General features: G+C 45.3%; 1 protein-coding gene across 4 annotated transcripts in view; it reads right to left on the bottom strand.

The window, feature by feature from the left end:
* Positions 1-4,128: 4,128 nt before the first annotated feature.
* Positions 4,129-15,000, bottom strand: part of gpsm1b (G protein signaling modulator 1b) — a 52,967-nt gene continuing 42,095 nt past the window's right edge. Inside the window, exons 11-15 of one of the 4 annotated variants that reach the window (XM_042060634.1) lie at positions 14,888-15,000; positions 7,838-8,000; positions 6,952-7,157; positions 4,466-4,715; positions 4,129-4,417 (exon numbers count right to left, since the gene is read on the bottom strand). The exon at positions 14,888-15,000 is cut by the window's right edge and continues 52 nt beyond it. In XM_042060634.1, the coding sequence (XP_041916568.1) occupies positions 4,506-4,715; positions 6,952-7,157; positions 7,838-8,000; positions 14,888-15,000 (692 nt within the window). In that variant the 3' untranslated portion in view covers positions 4,129-4,417; positions 4,466-4,505. Of the gene's footprint in view, positions 4,716-6,951; positions 7,158-7,578; positions 8,001-14,887 lie in introns of those variants that run through there. The other 3 variants (XM_042060635.1, XM_042060633.1, XR_006021923.1) reach the window with 3 other exon arrangements.

The following is a 15,000-nucleotide window of genomic DNA, read 5'->3' as shown; positions in this document are numbered from 1 at the left end:
TATATAATGTGCATTTGTGTCTATGTGTGTACACATGCATGCATGTATGATTGTGTTTGTGTGTGTGTGTGTGTACTAGCAATTATCTTGTGATGCAACTGCCCTTTGTCCGTCTGAAAGCATAGAGAGGACTAAAGTCATATATGATGTGGATTTTTGTCCGTCTGAAAGCATAGAGAGGACTAAAGTCATAAAAGGGAGTTTATATGATTTTTGTCTATGTAGATGTTCTCTCTCTGGCAGTGTCCCACCAAACCCACATGCAAATGTCATAAACCAACAGTGATATGGGACAGCTACAGCAGGGTTACACCAGGTGAGCCACTGAAGCGTTATGTTCACAGAGTGCATGCTACAACAATTAGCGTCCACTATAATCAAATACTGAATGGAACTCACTACACCAGAGGTGAGAGCACTGTGCACATTTGAACAAATTAGACCAATTTTCTAAAACTAGTTTTACACTCCAGTGAAAAGTGAACAGAGGGCTTCAGTTGAGCCCCTGGTGTAGCCTGGCAGTTAAGCCTGAAAGGGTAGAGACACAGAGAAGACTGTGAATAGTAACACACCATGCTAGAGATGCACCTTCAGATACACCTGACACCATGCTAGAGATGCACCATCAGATACACCTGACACCATGCTAGAGATGCACCATCAGATACACCTGGTGTAGCCTTGCAGTTCAGCCTGAAAGGGTAGAGACACAGATGATGTCATCATGTTCTGAAAACAAAGATGGCGGCGCACAGGCTGAAATTAATGCAACTTGTTTGTGCTTTCTGAATTCTGAATAACGGGTCATATTTCCGACTTTATTTGTATTTATGGTATATTTAAATATGTATAAATATGTTTTTATTTGACTGCTTCATTTCCACTTTAAGCCTTAAAGGGGAGAGACACAGAAGACCAACACTGTGAATAGTAACACATGGTACACACACACACAGGTAACATTTGAATCTGTTTTATTAAAAGCACTGAGGACACGGTGTCCGCAGACAGAAAATAAATACAAAACCATTATGTACATGTGGCAGTGACATGTAGAAGCAGAGCAGATGCGTCTGGCCAGGACTCGTACACCCAATAGCTAGCGAGCTGGACCGCTCTGTTCTCCAGGACTCGTACACCCAATAGCTAGCGAGCTGGACCTCTCTGTTCTCCTCAACAGGTCCAGTTTAAGCTTAACTCATTACAGAGGGGGGAAAACTCCAGCCTTCCCAAAATAAACGTCCTACCGTGTATTGGCGCTACCTGTGCATCTAACACAGGCAATTTCACAAACTAGCTGATCTACCTGGGTGAAGAGCGGTACTAATCAGAATCAGCTGGTTTAGTGAATGGTTGGACTCAATATTTTACTGTATGAATTCAGAGTGTTCCACCTCTGCGCTAGGAACTCCCTCACATGGGGGCACAGACACTATAAGTAACCTACTGGCAACACTTCTCACAGAAACAGATGAACCGGTGGGGGAGTGGAGAGCTGCAGCCTTATGGAAATGCAAATCAAACTGCCTAGATAGCAGCAGCTGGCACTGAAGACACTATCTGGAAACGTATCTGGGCCAGATCAGGGCTGTATCTGGGTTGGGACCGGGGCCCAATGTGATCCAGAGAAGGGCCAGATCAGAGCCAGATCAGAGCCACATCAGAGCCAGATCAGAGCCGGATCAGAGCCAGATCAGAGCTAGATTGAGGCCAGATCAGAGCCAGATTGAGGCCAGATGGGGCCCTAGGTGGTTGAGCTGTGTGTGTGCTTCCCAGTGAGTGGTGAGAGGAGCCTGTTAATCAGTAGCTCATCAATAGTCATCACTGAAGCACTTTCCATTTCCTCAGGCCAGGGGCTGTTTGCACCCCACAGCCCCAACACACACGGGCTTGTTCTGCTGCAGTGTGTTTGCACCCCACAGCCCCAACACACACGGGCTTGTTCTGCTGCAGTGTGTTTGCACCCCACAGCCCCAACACACACGGGCTTGTTCTGCTGCAGTGTGTTTGCATCCTCTTTTCCCTGGGAATGCTACAAGAGTCACAGAGCACGGAGAAGTGGAACAAAAAAAAATACAAAGCAGGCACTAACCTTGGCTGCGAAATACACTCTTTCTTTCACCAAACAAAATATTTATATGTACACACACTGATGTATAACCTTTTTCTCCAAGTTTTAAAGAAAGTGCTTAAGTTCTTCATACTTGTTAGTCTACTACTATGTCATCTTTCAGTCTTAAAATCTTTAAATACTATCTGTTTACACCCATAAATGCCTTGAGGGTGTTATGAACATGTTTGGCCACCAGATGGTGACAGAGACGATGACAGTGTCTTTGCATAGCAACCAGTGGATTTGTCCAAGTCCTCTTTTTTTGTGATCTCAGAAGTGACAGAGAGAACACTGGAATTGATGGTTGCTGGCATCAGCTATCCACAAATACTGTAATGCTGTTTACAAATGTTTTTTTGTTTGTAGCATTGCTTGTTGTTTGTAAATATGAACATGTGTCTAAGGCTACATTATCCCTGTAGACCAGGGGTGTCCAAACTTTTTGACTCAAGGGCCGCACTGGGTTTTGAAAATTGGCCGGCGGGCCACACAACAAAAAAATAATGTGTGTGTATATATATATATATATATATATATACCGTATATAATGTTTTGTATAATTTAAATGGCAAAGTAATTTTGTTGTAGAAAATTAATTTCTTAAGAAATACTGTTCATTTGATGTTGTTTAATTCATTTATAAATGGTGCACTGTCACTTTAAGACTCTTTTGCCAGCTCCTATAGCCTATGGCTAGTGCTGTGCCTATGGCTCACAGTTTATAAATGGTCAGTAGTGGGAACTACTGTTGCCATCGCGATTTCCTTTTAAACGTTTCTTATAAAAAGGAGATATCAATTATCAACAATAACAAGCCAGCTGGAACCTGTCGCAGTCAATTAAATGGAGTAGCATAACGTAGTTAGATCTGCTGCAATGGATATACTATGTATCTTGATGTAACAAACTGTTTTGACATTGACATGGTAAACGCTCTCTAAGAAGAGCATAAAGTTTGCAGTAGCCTAAAGTTAATCACAACGTTGTATGCTGGAAAAAAATAGCGAGCGGCCTATGATAACCTGATTAATTAAATGCACGGCAGGCCGGATTAAAGTGCGTGGCGGGCCGGATCTATGATAAACTAATAAATGCTCGACGGGCCAGATTAAAGTGCGTGGCCGGCCACAGTTGGCCCGCGGGCCGTAGTTTGGACACCCCTGCTGTAGACCTAACACACAGACCACAAACCATGGTCAGACTGTTCTGTGTGCTCTGCAGTATGTGCCAAGCTAACAGTGAGCTCACCAAAGCTTTTACAGTAGGCTGCACCACTGAAAGAAGGTCCCTGAACAACTGCTGTGTCTGATTGAGCTCAGAGCTAAGCTAGCATTAGCATTAGCTGCAGTCAGTAATGCTAGAAATCTAACCTGTATTCAATTGGGATCTAGTCCCATTCAAATAAAGCACTGGCTATCAGGAGTCATGTCACGGAGAACTTGTGGTGGGATTGGCACGACTCTAATTGTGTTAATTTGTCTTAATTGTGTCTAGTCTGATCTACCGCTAATGTCTTGCACAAGTCTTTAGCCAGGCCAATGAGAAGGCAGACATTTTCATACATCCCAGGTGGCTGATTTCATTTGATGTGGAAAATTCTATTCACAGCTTTTGCTAATCTAAATTCATATGCTAATTGATGTTTTCCCTCCCAATAAAGTTATTAATCTGAATGTTCTGAATGGCACTGATGCCCATCAGCACACATGTGGGAATGAAATAGCCCTACAAATGTCCACTGCTATGCTGAAATGCTGAAACATAATAGTAAGCGGGACTAAAATGTCCTCACAGCCTCTCCAGAACGGACACTGCTAAAATCCAACGAATAATACTGCCAGCCTCATCAAAAGTCCTTTCAACTGACCAATGGCAACATGAGCAAATACAATACAGAGAAGCTTGACCTACAGGTTACAATCAGAGTCAGTATGTTTACTTAAGGCTGTGTAACACACACAAACGGTGAGAGAGACCCCTGCTAAAGACACAGACCACACGTCTATAACACCATCTTAGTCCTACACACATGCACACGCGTACACACACACACACACACACACACGGACGTACTCTACACCACAGCCCTCCTGTATTCACATTCACTCTTCGTTTTCTCCATGGCCGGTCATCGCTAACTCCTCCGTTAGCCTCGATAGTATCAGACATGCCTGGAGGAAGAGTCTTCTCTGCTCCCTCATCTTCCTCCTCACTCGCTCCCACGTCTTCCTCCTCTCGGTGTCTCTCCTTCAGAGATCAGGGGTTAGAGACCCCCACCCACCAACCCCCTCTCTATTGAGATGGGTCATGGAAAGAGACCCCCACCCACCAACCCCCTCTCTATTGAGGTGGGTCATGGAAAGAGAGTGCAGGAGAAAGAATGATGGCAAGTCTAGCTGGAGTCACCGGAGCGTGCCTCGGCCTCTGGCTCGGAGTCGGCCTCTGCGTCCTCCTGCTCGTCCGAGGGCAGATGGACGCGCTGCTCGTCCATGCGCTTGGCCTGGACACGCTGGATCAGGCTGAAGAAGTCCTCGTCAGGAACCGTGGGCGCGTGGGGTCCACCGTCTGGCGGCGAACAGCGCTGGTCATCGATCCTAGAGGACTACACGGGGCCAGAGAACAGACAGACGTAAACAACAGAGAGACAGAAACAGAGACAAGTCTCTTCAAACGCTACACTGCTGTAGACAAGTCGTTTCAAACGCTACACTGCTGTAGACAAGTCGTTTCAAACGCTACACTGCTGTAGACAAGTCTTTTTAATTGCTACACTGCTGTAGATAAGTCTCTTCAAATGCTACAGTGCTCATACTGTAACTACTTAACTCATAACTACTGAACTCATAACTACTGAATACTGAACTCATAACTACTGGACTCATAATTACTGGACTCAACTATGTATATATATTTTTTTGGATTCTTGTCTTTGATAAGAAGAGTTTTGCAACACCTAACGATTGTTTTAAGTGCCAAATGTCGCAGGCACAGGGACTTCTTCCGTGCTGACCTCTTGGACAGCATCCACTGACACATCAGTGGTTCTCTAATTGGCACTCTGGGGCCTCCATACACCTCATTTATTTGATTGGCCTGACTGATGGGTCATGTGACGTCGCCCAGACAGCTAATCACTTAATAGCTTTTAAGTGAGAAACCTTTTTACACGCTGGCTGGGTGTGTTAGTTGTGTGTGTCTCAGTCTGAGTGAGCGAGCCAGAGAGTGAGTGGGTGGGTGAGGGAGCGAGGGAGTGGGTGAAAAATGCATTACGTGTTTATATATTTATCCTTTAAAACTTAATTTTATTAGGAGTTTTCAAGAATATTTATTTTGTGTGACATAGCCTGACTTTTATTCTCTGTTTGTTTATTTTCCTCAGTTTTTAATGTTTATTAAATGTTTCCTAGTGTTTACTAAACTGACGACAGGCGAGGAAGTGGTGTAGTCATTTGCAAGGAATATTTACGGCAAGAGTCATAAACCACCATTTATTTTAGTGTAAAAGCACAAATGCCAGGCAAAGAGTAGATTTAGACGGTTATAAAAGCACACCAGGCGAAGAGTAGATTTAGACGGTTGGATACATTTAATAGAATATTTCTGCATGAAGCCCATAGTCTCATAGCTACTGCTGAGCTACTGATTGTGTCTGGTCAAATGGTGGCGTGCTTGCTCTGTTGGTTATGTCTGCAGGTCTGTTAACTGTGTCTAATGCTCTGTTGGTTATGTCTGCAGGTCTGTTAACTGTGCTAATGCTCTGTTGGTTATGTCTGCAGGTCTGTTAACTGTGTGTTATCCTCTGTTGGTTATGTCTGCAGGTCTGTTAACTGTGTCTAATGCTCTGTTGGTTATGTCTGCAGGTCTGTTAATTGTGTCTTATCCCCTGTTGGTTATGTCTGCAGGTCTGTTAACTGTGAGATCTAATGCTCTGTTGGTTATGTCTGCAGGTCTGTTAACTGTGTGTTATCCTCTGTTGGTTATGTCTGCAGGTCTGTTAACTGTGTCTAATGCTCTGTTGGTTATGTCTGCAGGTCTGTTAACTGTGTCTTATCCCCTGTTGGTTATGTCTGCAGGTCTGTTAACTGTGAGATCTAATGCTCTGTTGGTTATGTCTGCAGGTCTGTTAACTGTCTGTTATCCTCTGTTGGTTATGTCTGCAGGTCTGTTAACTGTGTGTTATCCTCTGTTGGTTTTGTCTGCAGGTCTGTTAACTGTGTCTTATCCCCTGTTGGTTATTTCTGCAGGTCTGTTAACTGTGAGATCTAATGCTCTGTTGGTTATTTCTGCAGGTCTGTTAACTATGTCTAATGCTCTGTTGGTTATGTCTGCTGACCTGATTGTGAAGCAGCAGGGTGTTAGCAAAGATTGTTAAGGCGGAGCAAGATATTTCATCAGGAGCCACTTCCGGGAACCCGGATCGCACGAGGGGGGGGGGGGGGGGGTCAAAATCCCCCTTTATGCAGAGCAGAGGCAGCGACTGCTCCATTTGAAGTCTATGGGCATAGCTCAGAATTTCACCACATATGCTAAGGTCTTGGTTCTATAGAGTTAGGAATGTGAATTTCGGGCACATTTTCATGATCCTCAAACCCTTCTGAACATTTCAGGTACATTTTTAGCATTTTTGAGCAATCCAGTCTGGAGAAAATCAACCTTATATCAGGTGTGCGCCGGTTATTTCTGCCGCTGCTGTTGGCCGGTTGCAACGTACGCTCGTCAATACGTCATCGACACGCCTCTTTATGCAGACAGGATTCGATCCCCATTTCGCGCCCATAGACATGAACTACGACGAAGTATCTTGCTCCGCCTTAACAATCTTTGGTGTTAGTTCTGACCTGGCACTTGATGAGCATGTTGAAGAAGTCGTCGCTCGGCCCCTGGACGTCGGCCTCCCCACAGAGGTGACCCAGGTTGTTGTGGGTGATCCTCAGGCCCGGCAAGTTGCTGACGCTCACCCGCTGGTCGTCTAGACGACGGCTCTGTGAGCTGGCGATCAGGTCAAACAGCTCCTCTGTCTGAGGTGACGTGGTGAGGCTGGGGTCTACCGGAAGATAACCAGCCAATTAAGACATTTTAACCAACCAATTAAGACATTAACCAGCCAATTAAGACATTCACCAGTACGATGAGGAGGTGAGAGTGACACGATCAGACACGCTAAATGAGGATAAAAGCAAATCCGCTACCAATACACCATATCTGGGCTAGACCTGCCATGGCCCTGAGGTTTGCAATAACACAGGACAATACACCAGGTATGCTGTGACACCCGGGTCAGCAAAAACACAGGACAATACAACGGGTATGCTGTGACACCTGGGTCAGCAATAACACAGGACAATACACGGGGTATGCTGTGACACCTGGGTCAGTCTCATTACTGTGTGTACATATATGGGCATGCTCAGAAGCGTGAGCGTCTTACCGATCAGATCGCTGAGGGGGGAGCGTGAGCGTCTTACTGATCAGATCGCTGAGAGGGGAGCGTGAGCGTCTTACCGATCAGATCGCTGAGAGGGGAGCGTGAGCGTCTTACCGATCAGATCGCTGAGAGGGGAGCGTGAGCGTCTTACCGATCAGATCGCTGAGAGGGGAGCGTGAGCGTCTTACCGATCAGATCGCTGAGAGGGGAGCGTGAGCGTCTTACCGATCAGATCGCTGAGAGGGGAGCGTGAGCGTCTTACCGATCAGATCGCTGAGAGGGGAGCGTGAGCGTCTTACCGATCAGATCGCTGAGAGGGGAGCATGATTCGCCGGCGGCTTCTCCGTCCTCGCCGCTCTGCGGCTCGTCGAGGGGGCAGCGCTGGTCGTCCATGCGGCTGCTCTGGAACTTACTGAGGAGGTCGAAAAAGCAGGCCTCATCGGAGGGGTCACGGGCCAGCTTCTGTAACCGACACACAAACACACTCACACACACACACACACACACAAACATACACACACACACAAACACACACACACACACACCACAAACACACACACACACACACACCACACACACAAACACACACAGCACAGAGGTTAGAGGTTAACACTGCAGATGTTCCCACATGCTGCCCGCCCTGAGACCCTCACTTCCTGTTTACGGTAAGATGGCCGGCCTGGTTGTTTAGTCGCGGTCAGAGGAAAGGTCTTCAGAGTGCCTGTGCTCTATGGGGGATGCTATCAGACTATAAGACTCCACCACTTGGACAGTCTACAGTATACAGAGTGCCTGTGCTCTATAGGGGATGCTATCAGACTGTACAGTGTACTCAATGGGAGATGGAGAACGTGGTCCACCATCGGAAGAGATTCACAGATGTCGTGATGTATTGTGTGTGTGTGTGTGTGTGCATCTTTGCGTGTGTGTGCATGTATGTGTGTGTGTGTGTGTGTGTATGTGTGCATCTATGCGTGTGTGTGTGTGCAAGTACTGTTTGTGTGCATACTGTATAACTACACCATCGGAAGAGATTCACAGATGTCGTGATGTATTGTGTGTGTGTGTGTGTGTGCATCTTTGCGTGTGTGTGCATGTATGTGTGTGTGTGTGTGTGTGTGTGTGTGTGTGTGTGTGTGTGTGTGTGTGTGTGTGTGTGTGTGTGTGTGTGTGTGTGTGTGTGCAAGTACTGTTTGTGTGCATACTGTATATCTGCAACACTGCTACCAAGAGCTAAAAGTGCCAAGCTCCGCAGCACTGTGTTGGTTTTCTGCTCGAACCCTTCAGTGAATTGTGTGTGCATGTATGTGGGTGTATGCATCTTTGCGTGTGTGTGTGTGTGTGTGTGTGTGTGTGTGCATGTATGTGTGTGTGTGTGTGTGTGTGTGTGTGTGCATGTGTATGTATGTGTGTGTGTGTGTGCATGTGTATGTATGTGTGCATATATCCTCGGCACTGTGTTGGTTTTCTGCTCAACCCTTCAGTGCATTGTTCCATCACAGCAGACCCTGCATGGGTGCTCTTATCAGAATTTCTGTCATGAGTCCAATGTGCCCCACACATTTTATCGCCACGACCTTTAACTGGTCAGCTGCTCAAACACACACACACACACACACACACATGCACACACACACACACATGCACACTTAGTGGGAACTCGAAGGCTGTTGGAAATATTTGCATAAATTATTAGTAGCCCTCTATTGTTCCAAAGGGTCAGCAGTGCACATTCGGTCAACATAACACCTCCCTCCCCACACACACACACACACACACACAAACTCCTCTACATGAGGATTTGATTCCAGAGAAAGGGCTAAGAGGTGAGCCCGCAGTCGCCGATAATCGGACATCCGCCGCGTCGGCTGTCCTCATTCCTAATCAGACACGGCTAATGCAGACCATTAAACACCGCAGTGGCCAGGAGATCAATACTATCTAACGAACAGGCTTCGGCCTCCTGACGTCCCCTCCCCTGCGAGGACCACAGCAAGAGCAACAACATGAGCAACATGAACAGCATCTCAGGGGGCACTGCTGTCCAGACGAAGCCCACCTGGCAGACGACAGCAGCTAAGCGCACGTTTGTGAAAACCAATGCTGCCGTGCTGTGTGTGTGAGAGTGTGTGAATAATGATGTGCCAGAGGATCTTTGTTGGATCCGTATACCATGGCTGAGCAGTGTGTGTGTCTGTGTGTGTGTGTGTGTGTGTGTGTGTGTGTGTGTGTGTGTGTGTGTGTGTGTGTGTGAGTGTGAGCATAGGCATGTTATTCGCACAAAACAACAGCAAGATCTAGGTCATCAGCAACAATGAGCCTCACACAGTCTCCCCACAGTTTCACAGCACAAAAACTTTCACACAATTACTCAGAGCAAAAACATTTACAACGAAAAGCCCTTTTTAAAACAACTAAAGCAAGCAAAAAGTCATGCATCAGTTTACTCATGAACTAAAAAATATATATTTCTGTTTTAGAACATTTTGCTGGCAGGACAGAAGAGGTTGCAGCTGGTCATAAAGCACCATAGAGATAAAAATGAACACATGATAAAGCACCATAGAGATCAAAATGAACAGGTAATAAAGCACCATCTATCAAAATGAACACATAATAAAGCACCATAGAGATCAAAATGAACAGGAAATAAAGCACCATAGAGATCAAAATGAACAGGTAATACCAGAGCGACAAGCGGTCTCCCTCCAGGAGCTGATGGTTTCTCCCCTAGTAACACCTCTTCTCCTGTCCTCTCTCTTGCCTGTCTCTGTCTCTTTCTCTCGCTCGCTCGCTTCCTTTCTCCCTTCTCTCTGCCTTCCCTCTGTCTCTCACTCTCTCACTGTCTTGCTCTCTATCACACACGCGTAATGAGACACACACACACACACTCCACTCTCTTTTTTCCTCACCCCTCGTTTTCGCTCATACCCCTCCCCTTTCTCTCTATCGTTCTCTCTCTATCATTCCCTCTATAGTTCTTGCTTTCTCTCTCTATCGTTCTCTCTCTATCGTTCCCTCTATAGTTCTTGCTTTCTCTCTCTATCGTTCTCTCTCTATCATTCCCTCTATAGTTCTTGCTTTCTCTCTCTATCGTTCTCTCTCTATCATTCCCTCTATAGTTCTTGCTTTCTCTCTCTATCGTTCTCTCTCTATCGTTCCCTCTATAGTTCTTGCTTTCTCTCTCTATCGTTCTCTCTCTATCATTCCCTCTATAGTTCTTGCTTTCTCTCTCTATCGTTCTCTCTCTATCGTTCCCTCTATAGTTCTTGCTTTCTCTCTCTATCGTTCTCTCTCTATCATTCCCTCTATAGTTCTTGCTTTCTCTCTTTTTTGTTTTTTGTCAGTTTCATTCTCCTACCCTCTCTCTTTCCCTACCACCTCTCCCTCCCTCTCTCTTTCCCTACTCTTTCCTCTCTCCCTCCCTCCCCCCACCCCACCCCACCCCTCTCTGCCTCTCTCTCTCTCCCTCTCTCCTGCAGGCCGTGGTTATCCCAGCTGCCCCCAGAGCGGTGTTTGAGCTGTGGGAACACAAGTCATTATGGGGGAGTGGGGTTCCTCTCATCAAGCTCACACTGTCACACTGTCACACAGGACAGGGGGACCACAGGGGCTGATGAGGAGAGGGAGAGAGAAAAAGAGAGAGATACAGAGAGCAAGTGAGAAGAAGATAGAGATAAAAAAGAAGAGAAGGAATTTAAGAGGGATAATATACATAGAGAGAGAGAGAGAGAGAGAGAGAGGGCACAAGGGAATGATAGAAGAAGAGAGAAAAGAAAGAGAGAGAGGAGGACGTTGAAAGAGGGAGGGAGAGCGAGAGAGCAGAGCTTTGTGTGTGAAATAGAGAGAGAGAGAGAGAGGGCACAAGGGAATGATAGAAGAGAGAAAAGAAATAGAGAGGGGGAGAGAGAGGAGGACTGTGAAAGAGGGAGGGAGAGAGCAGAGCTTTGTGTGCCGCTCCCCCCACTGCCAAAGGGGAAAGAAATCACACAACCTTGACAAGGTAGCAAGGTCATCTAAATGTAGGGCTAAATTTAGCTCATCTGCAACAGCGTTGATGAACACGCTTGGAAAACCCCTAATGTGTTGGTCCACATTCAAAGGCTTCCACCAATCTGAGTGTGCAATCTGAGTGTGCATTCGCCCGATAGCAGGTGTTTGTGGCGTTGGCCTCCGTGCCTATGTTACGTACATGTAGCCTTTTCACCAGGCGCTCTCTGTGTTGCGTCTCTGTGTTGCTGTGCATAGTCTTTTCACCAGGCACGCTCTGAGTCTCTTCTCTCACTCTGTGAGGCTCTCACTACGGATCATGTGTTTTGTTCAATTATTCAATTACATGGAGGGATGAGAGAGACAGACAGACAGAAATTGGAAGAGCAACCTGATTGGTTGGACCTCGCTTCCATCTGAGTGACATCACAGTTGCCATAGAAACTGAAACTCCTCATTACTGTGACCAGGCCCACTCACATGGCTCCACACACACACATACACACACACACACACAATTACAGAGGGCACACACACACATACACACACACAAACACAGAGGGCACACACACAAACACACATACACAGATATAGAATCACACTCACACTCACACTCACAAACACACAAACACACACACACACACACACAAACACAGATATAGAATCACACTCTCAAACACGTACGCACACACAAACACAGATATAGAATCACACTCACACTCACAAACACATACGCACACATTCAGTACAAACACAGATAACACTTCTCTGCTCTCAGTCCCCTGCTAAGGTCATTGGACTTGAACTGGTTGGGTTTTGTCTGTGTACTTGATTTCCACTGGTTGGGTTTTGTCTGCGCACTTGATTTCCACTGGTTGGGTTTTGTCTGCGTACTTGATTTCCACTGGTTGGGTTTTGTCTGCGCACTTGATTTCCACTGGTTGGGTTTTGTCTGCGTACTTGATTTCCACTGGTTGGGTTTTGTCTTTGTACTTGATTTCCACTGGTTGGGTTTTGTCTGTGTACTTGATTTCCGTTTCATCAAAAATGTGTATGTGCAAATGTAGGACATCACAAGAAGAACCTGCAACACTGTGCTTTTACTTATATGTTTTTTTTAATTTATTTATTGACTTTTTTTACATTTTGATTCAAATTGTGTAGGCCTACATTACAGTGTTCAATTAATTGGTTTGAAAAGGTTCTCTGCTTAATCTACTGGCGTACTGCCAGAACATCCAGAGAGAGAGAAAAGGTTCTCTACTTATTCTTCTGGCATACTGCCAGAACATCCAGAGAGAGAGAGCAGTATACCTCAGAGCATGACTTCTGCTGCTATAAGATCCTTAGAGAGAGAGCATCATGTTTATTTGTTGTTATTTACGAATACCTCAGAGCATGACTTCTGCTGCTATAAGATCCTTAGAGAGAGAGCATCATGTTTATTTGTTGTTATTTACGAATACCTAAGAGCACGACTTCTGCTGCTATAAGATCCTTAGAGAGAGAGCATCATGTTTATTTGTTGTTATTTACGAATACCTCAGAGCACGACTTCTGCTGCTATAAGATCCATAGAGAGAGAGCAGTATGTTTATTTGTTGTTATTTACGAATACCTAAGAGACTCGGAGAGCAGTATGTTTATTTGTTGCATGTTTATTTGTTGTTATTTACGAATACCTAAGAGACTCGGAGAGCAGCATGTTTATTTGTTGTTATTTACGAATACCTAAGAGACTCATAGTATAAACCAGAGAGTCCAGAAGTCGTCTCAAAGATCTGTTTACAAATGCTGACAAAACAAAAACAAAACAATTGAAAAAACAATTGTGGTGCCAACAAAGACGCTGGGATTTTGGGCTGGGTCAAAGACCGTGCAGTCATTACACACACACACACACACACACACACACACAGTCACACACTTACACTCCAAAATGAGTCTGTTTTCTCAAACAGTGCAGTTGTTCTCTCCTCTTGCCTTGGCTCAGGCCCATAGCACTAATAGACCTGACCCCATGCAGAGACTCTCTCGTCATCTCCCAGATTACTTTCTATTGACCGGGGCTCCGGTGCGTCTCAGACTCAGTCCTCTGATGAGCACTCTGATGCCCAAGCAAAGCCCAGAGATTTCATCAGACCACTAAAAGCAGTGTGTGTCTTAGGACCGCCGTCAGCACTGCTAGCAGACACATGGGAGTGTGTGTGTGCAACGCATAGGAATGTGTGTGTGTGTGTGTGTGTGTGTGTGTGTGTGTGTGTGTGTGTGTGTGTGTGCGTATGTCGTGCATCCATTTCACAGCAGGCGAGTGAATCACACTGATTGACAGCCATCATCTGGCAGGTGTTGTGGTAAATTGTACTTAATTATTTACACTGTAAAACCATTAATGATCAATTGATCATATTTGATTTGTGTCCTGCCATCTGTGAATCAGAGGATATTCTTTATTCATATTGAGGTTCAATTGTGGAAAACCTGATTCAGTGTCGAAACTGGTGATAATGTGATGATTGACATTCCACAATCACAGTGGGAAATTGGATGGTGAAAAGCTTTCCTAATCAATCAGTCAACAAATCAACAAATCTCAAGTCACATCAACAAATCTCAAGTCATAATCAGCCTGACGCAGGACCTAATTACAGTGTAACATACACTCTCTCTCTCTCTCTCTCACACACACACACACACACACACACATACTAGGGGTATTGAGCATTTTTATAATCATCGGTATTGGTAATTTTTTTCCACCGATAAGTAAATGTGATGTTATAGCTAGACAGGCTCTTAGCCAAACAGACTATAATGTTCGATGCGATAGCGAGCAAAAAGTCTAGTTGCTCCTTTTTGAAACGGACTGGCAGAAAAGACTACAGGCACCCAGGGCTGGCCGTAATAAATCAGTTCATAAAGCATTAGGGATGTGATTTATGTATTTATTCCATTCACTCATGTGTTTGTGTTTAACTTAATCCAGATTGTGTCTGTTTTATTATCCTCATCTCATGTTCAGTTCAGAAAACATCAGGGAGTGATATTATTTATTTTTTCCATTCCTCTATTTGGCTTTATATGACTTTATTTTCTTAAATGTTGCAGGCAGCTCCCTGCACTCTGTGTAACATAAGAAGAAAGAAAAGTTTGCATAATTAAATGCTTTTGAATTACATTTTTGCAGCATATCGCCTTTACTATCTACCCCCCTTTTGACAACTGGCCAATCGGTTTTACATATCGGCTATCGGACTCCTTTTTTGGTAATAATTGATATTGTTATCAGCCCTGAAAAAAACATATCGGTCGACCCCTAACACACATACACACACACACACACACGCGTGAACACTTACCGGCGGGGACACCTGTACGGTGATGTCGTCGGTGTCCACGGGCGAGTCCAGCCACTGCCTCTCGTCCGACGACTGGCTGTCAGCGTATCCCTTCCTCACGCTGGTCTGTGACA

The sequence above is a fragment of the Alosa sapidissima genome, chromosome 13 (genome assembly GCF_018492685.1).
Source record: "Alosa sapidissima isolate fAloSap1 chromosome 13, fAloSap1.pri, whole genome shotgun sequence".
Classification (NCBI taxonomy): Eukaryota; Metazoa; Chordata; class Actinopteri; order Clupeiformes; family Clupeidae; genus Alosa; species Alosa sapidissima.
This window is presented reverse-complemented; position numbering and strand designations above follow the sequence as displayed.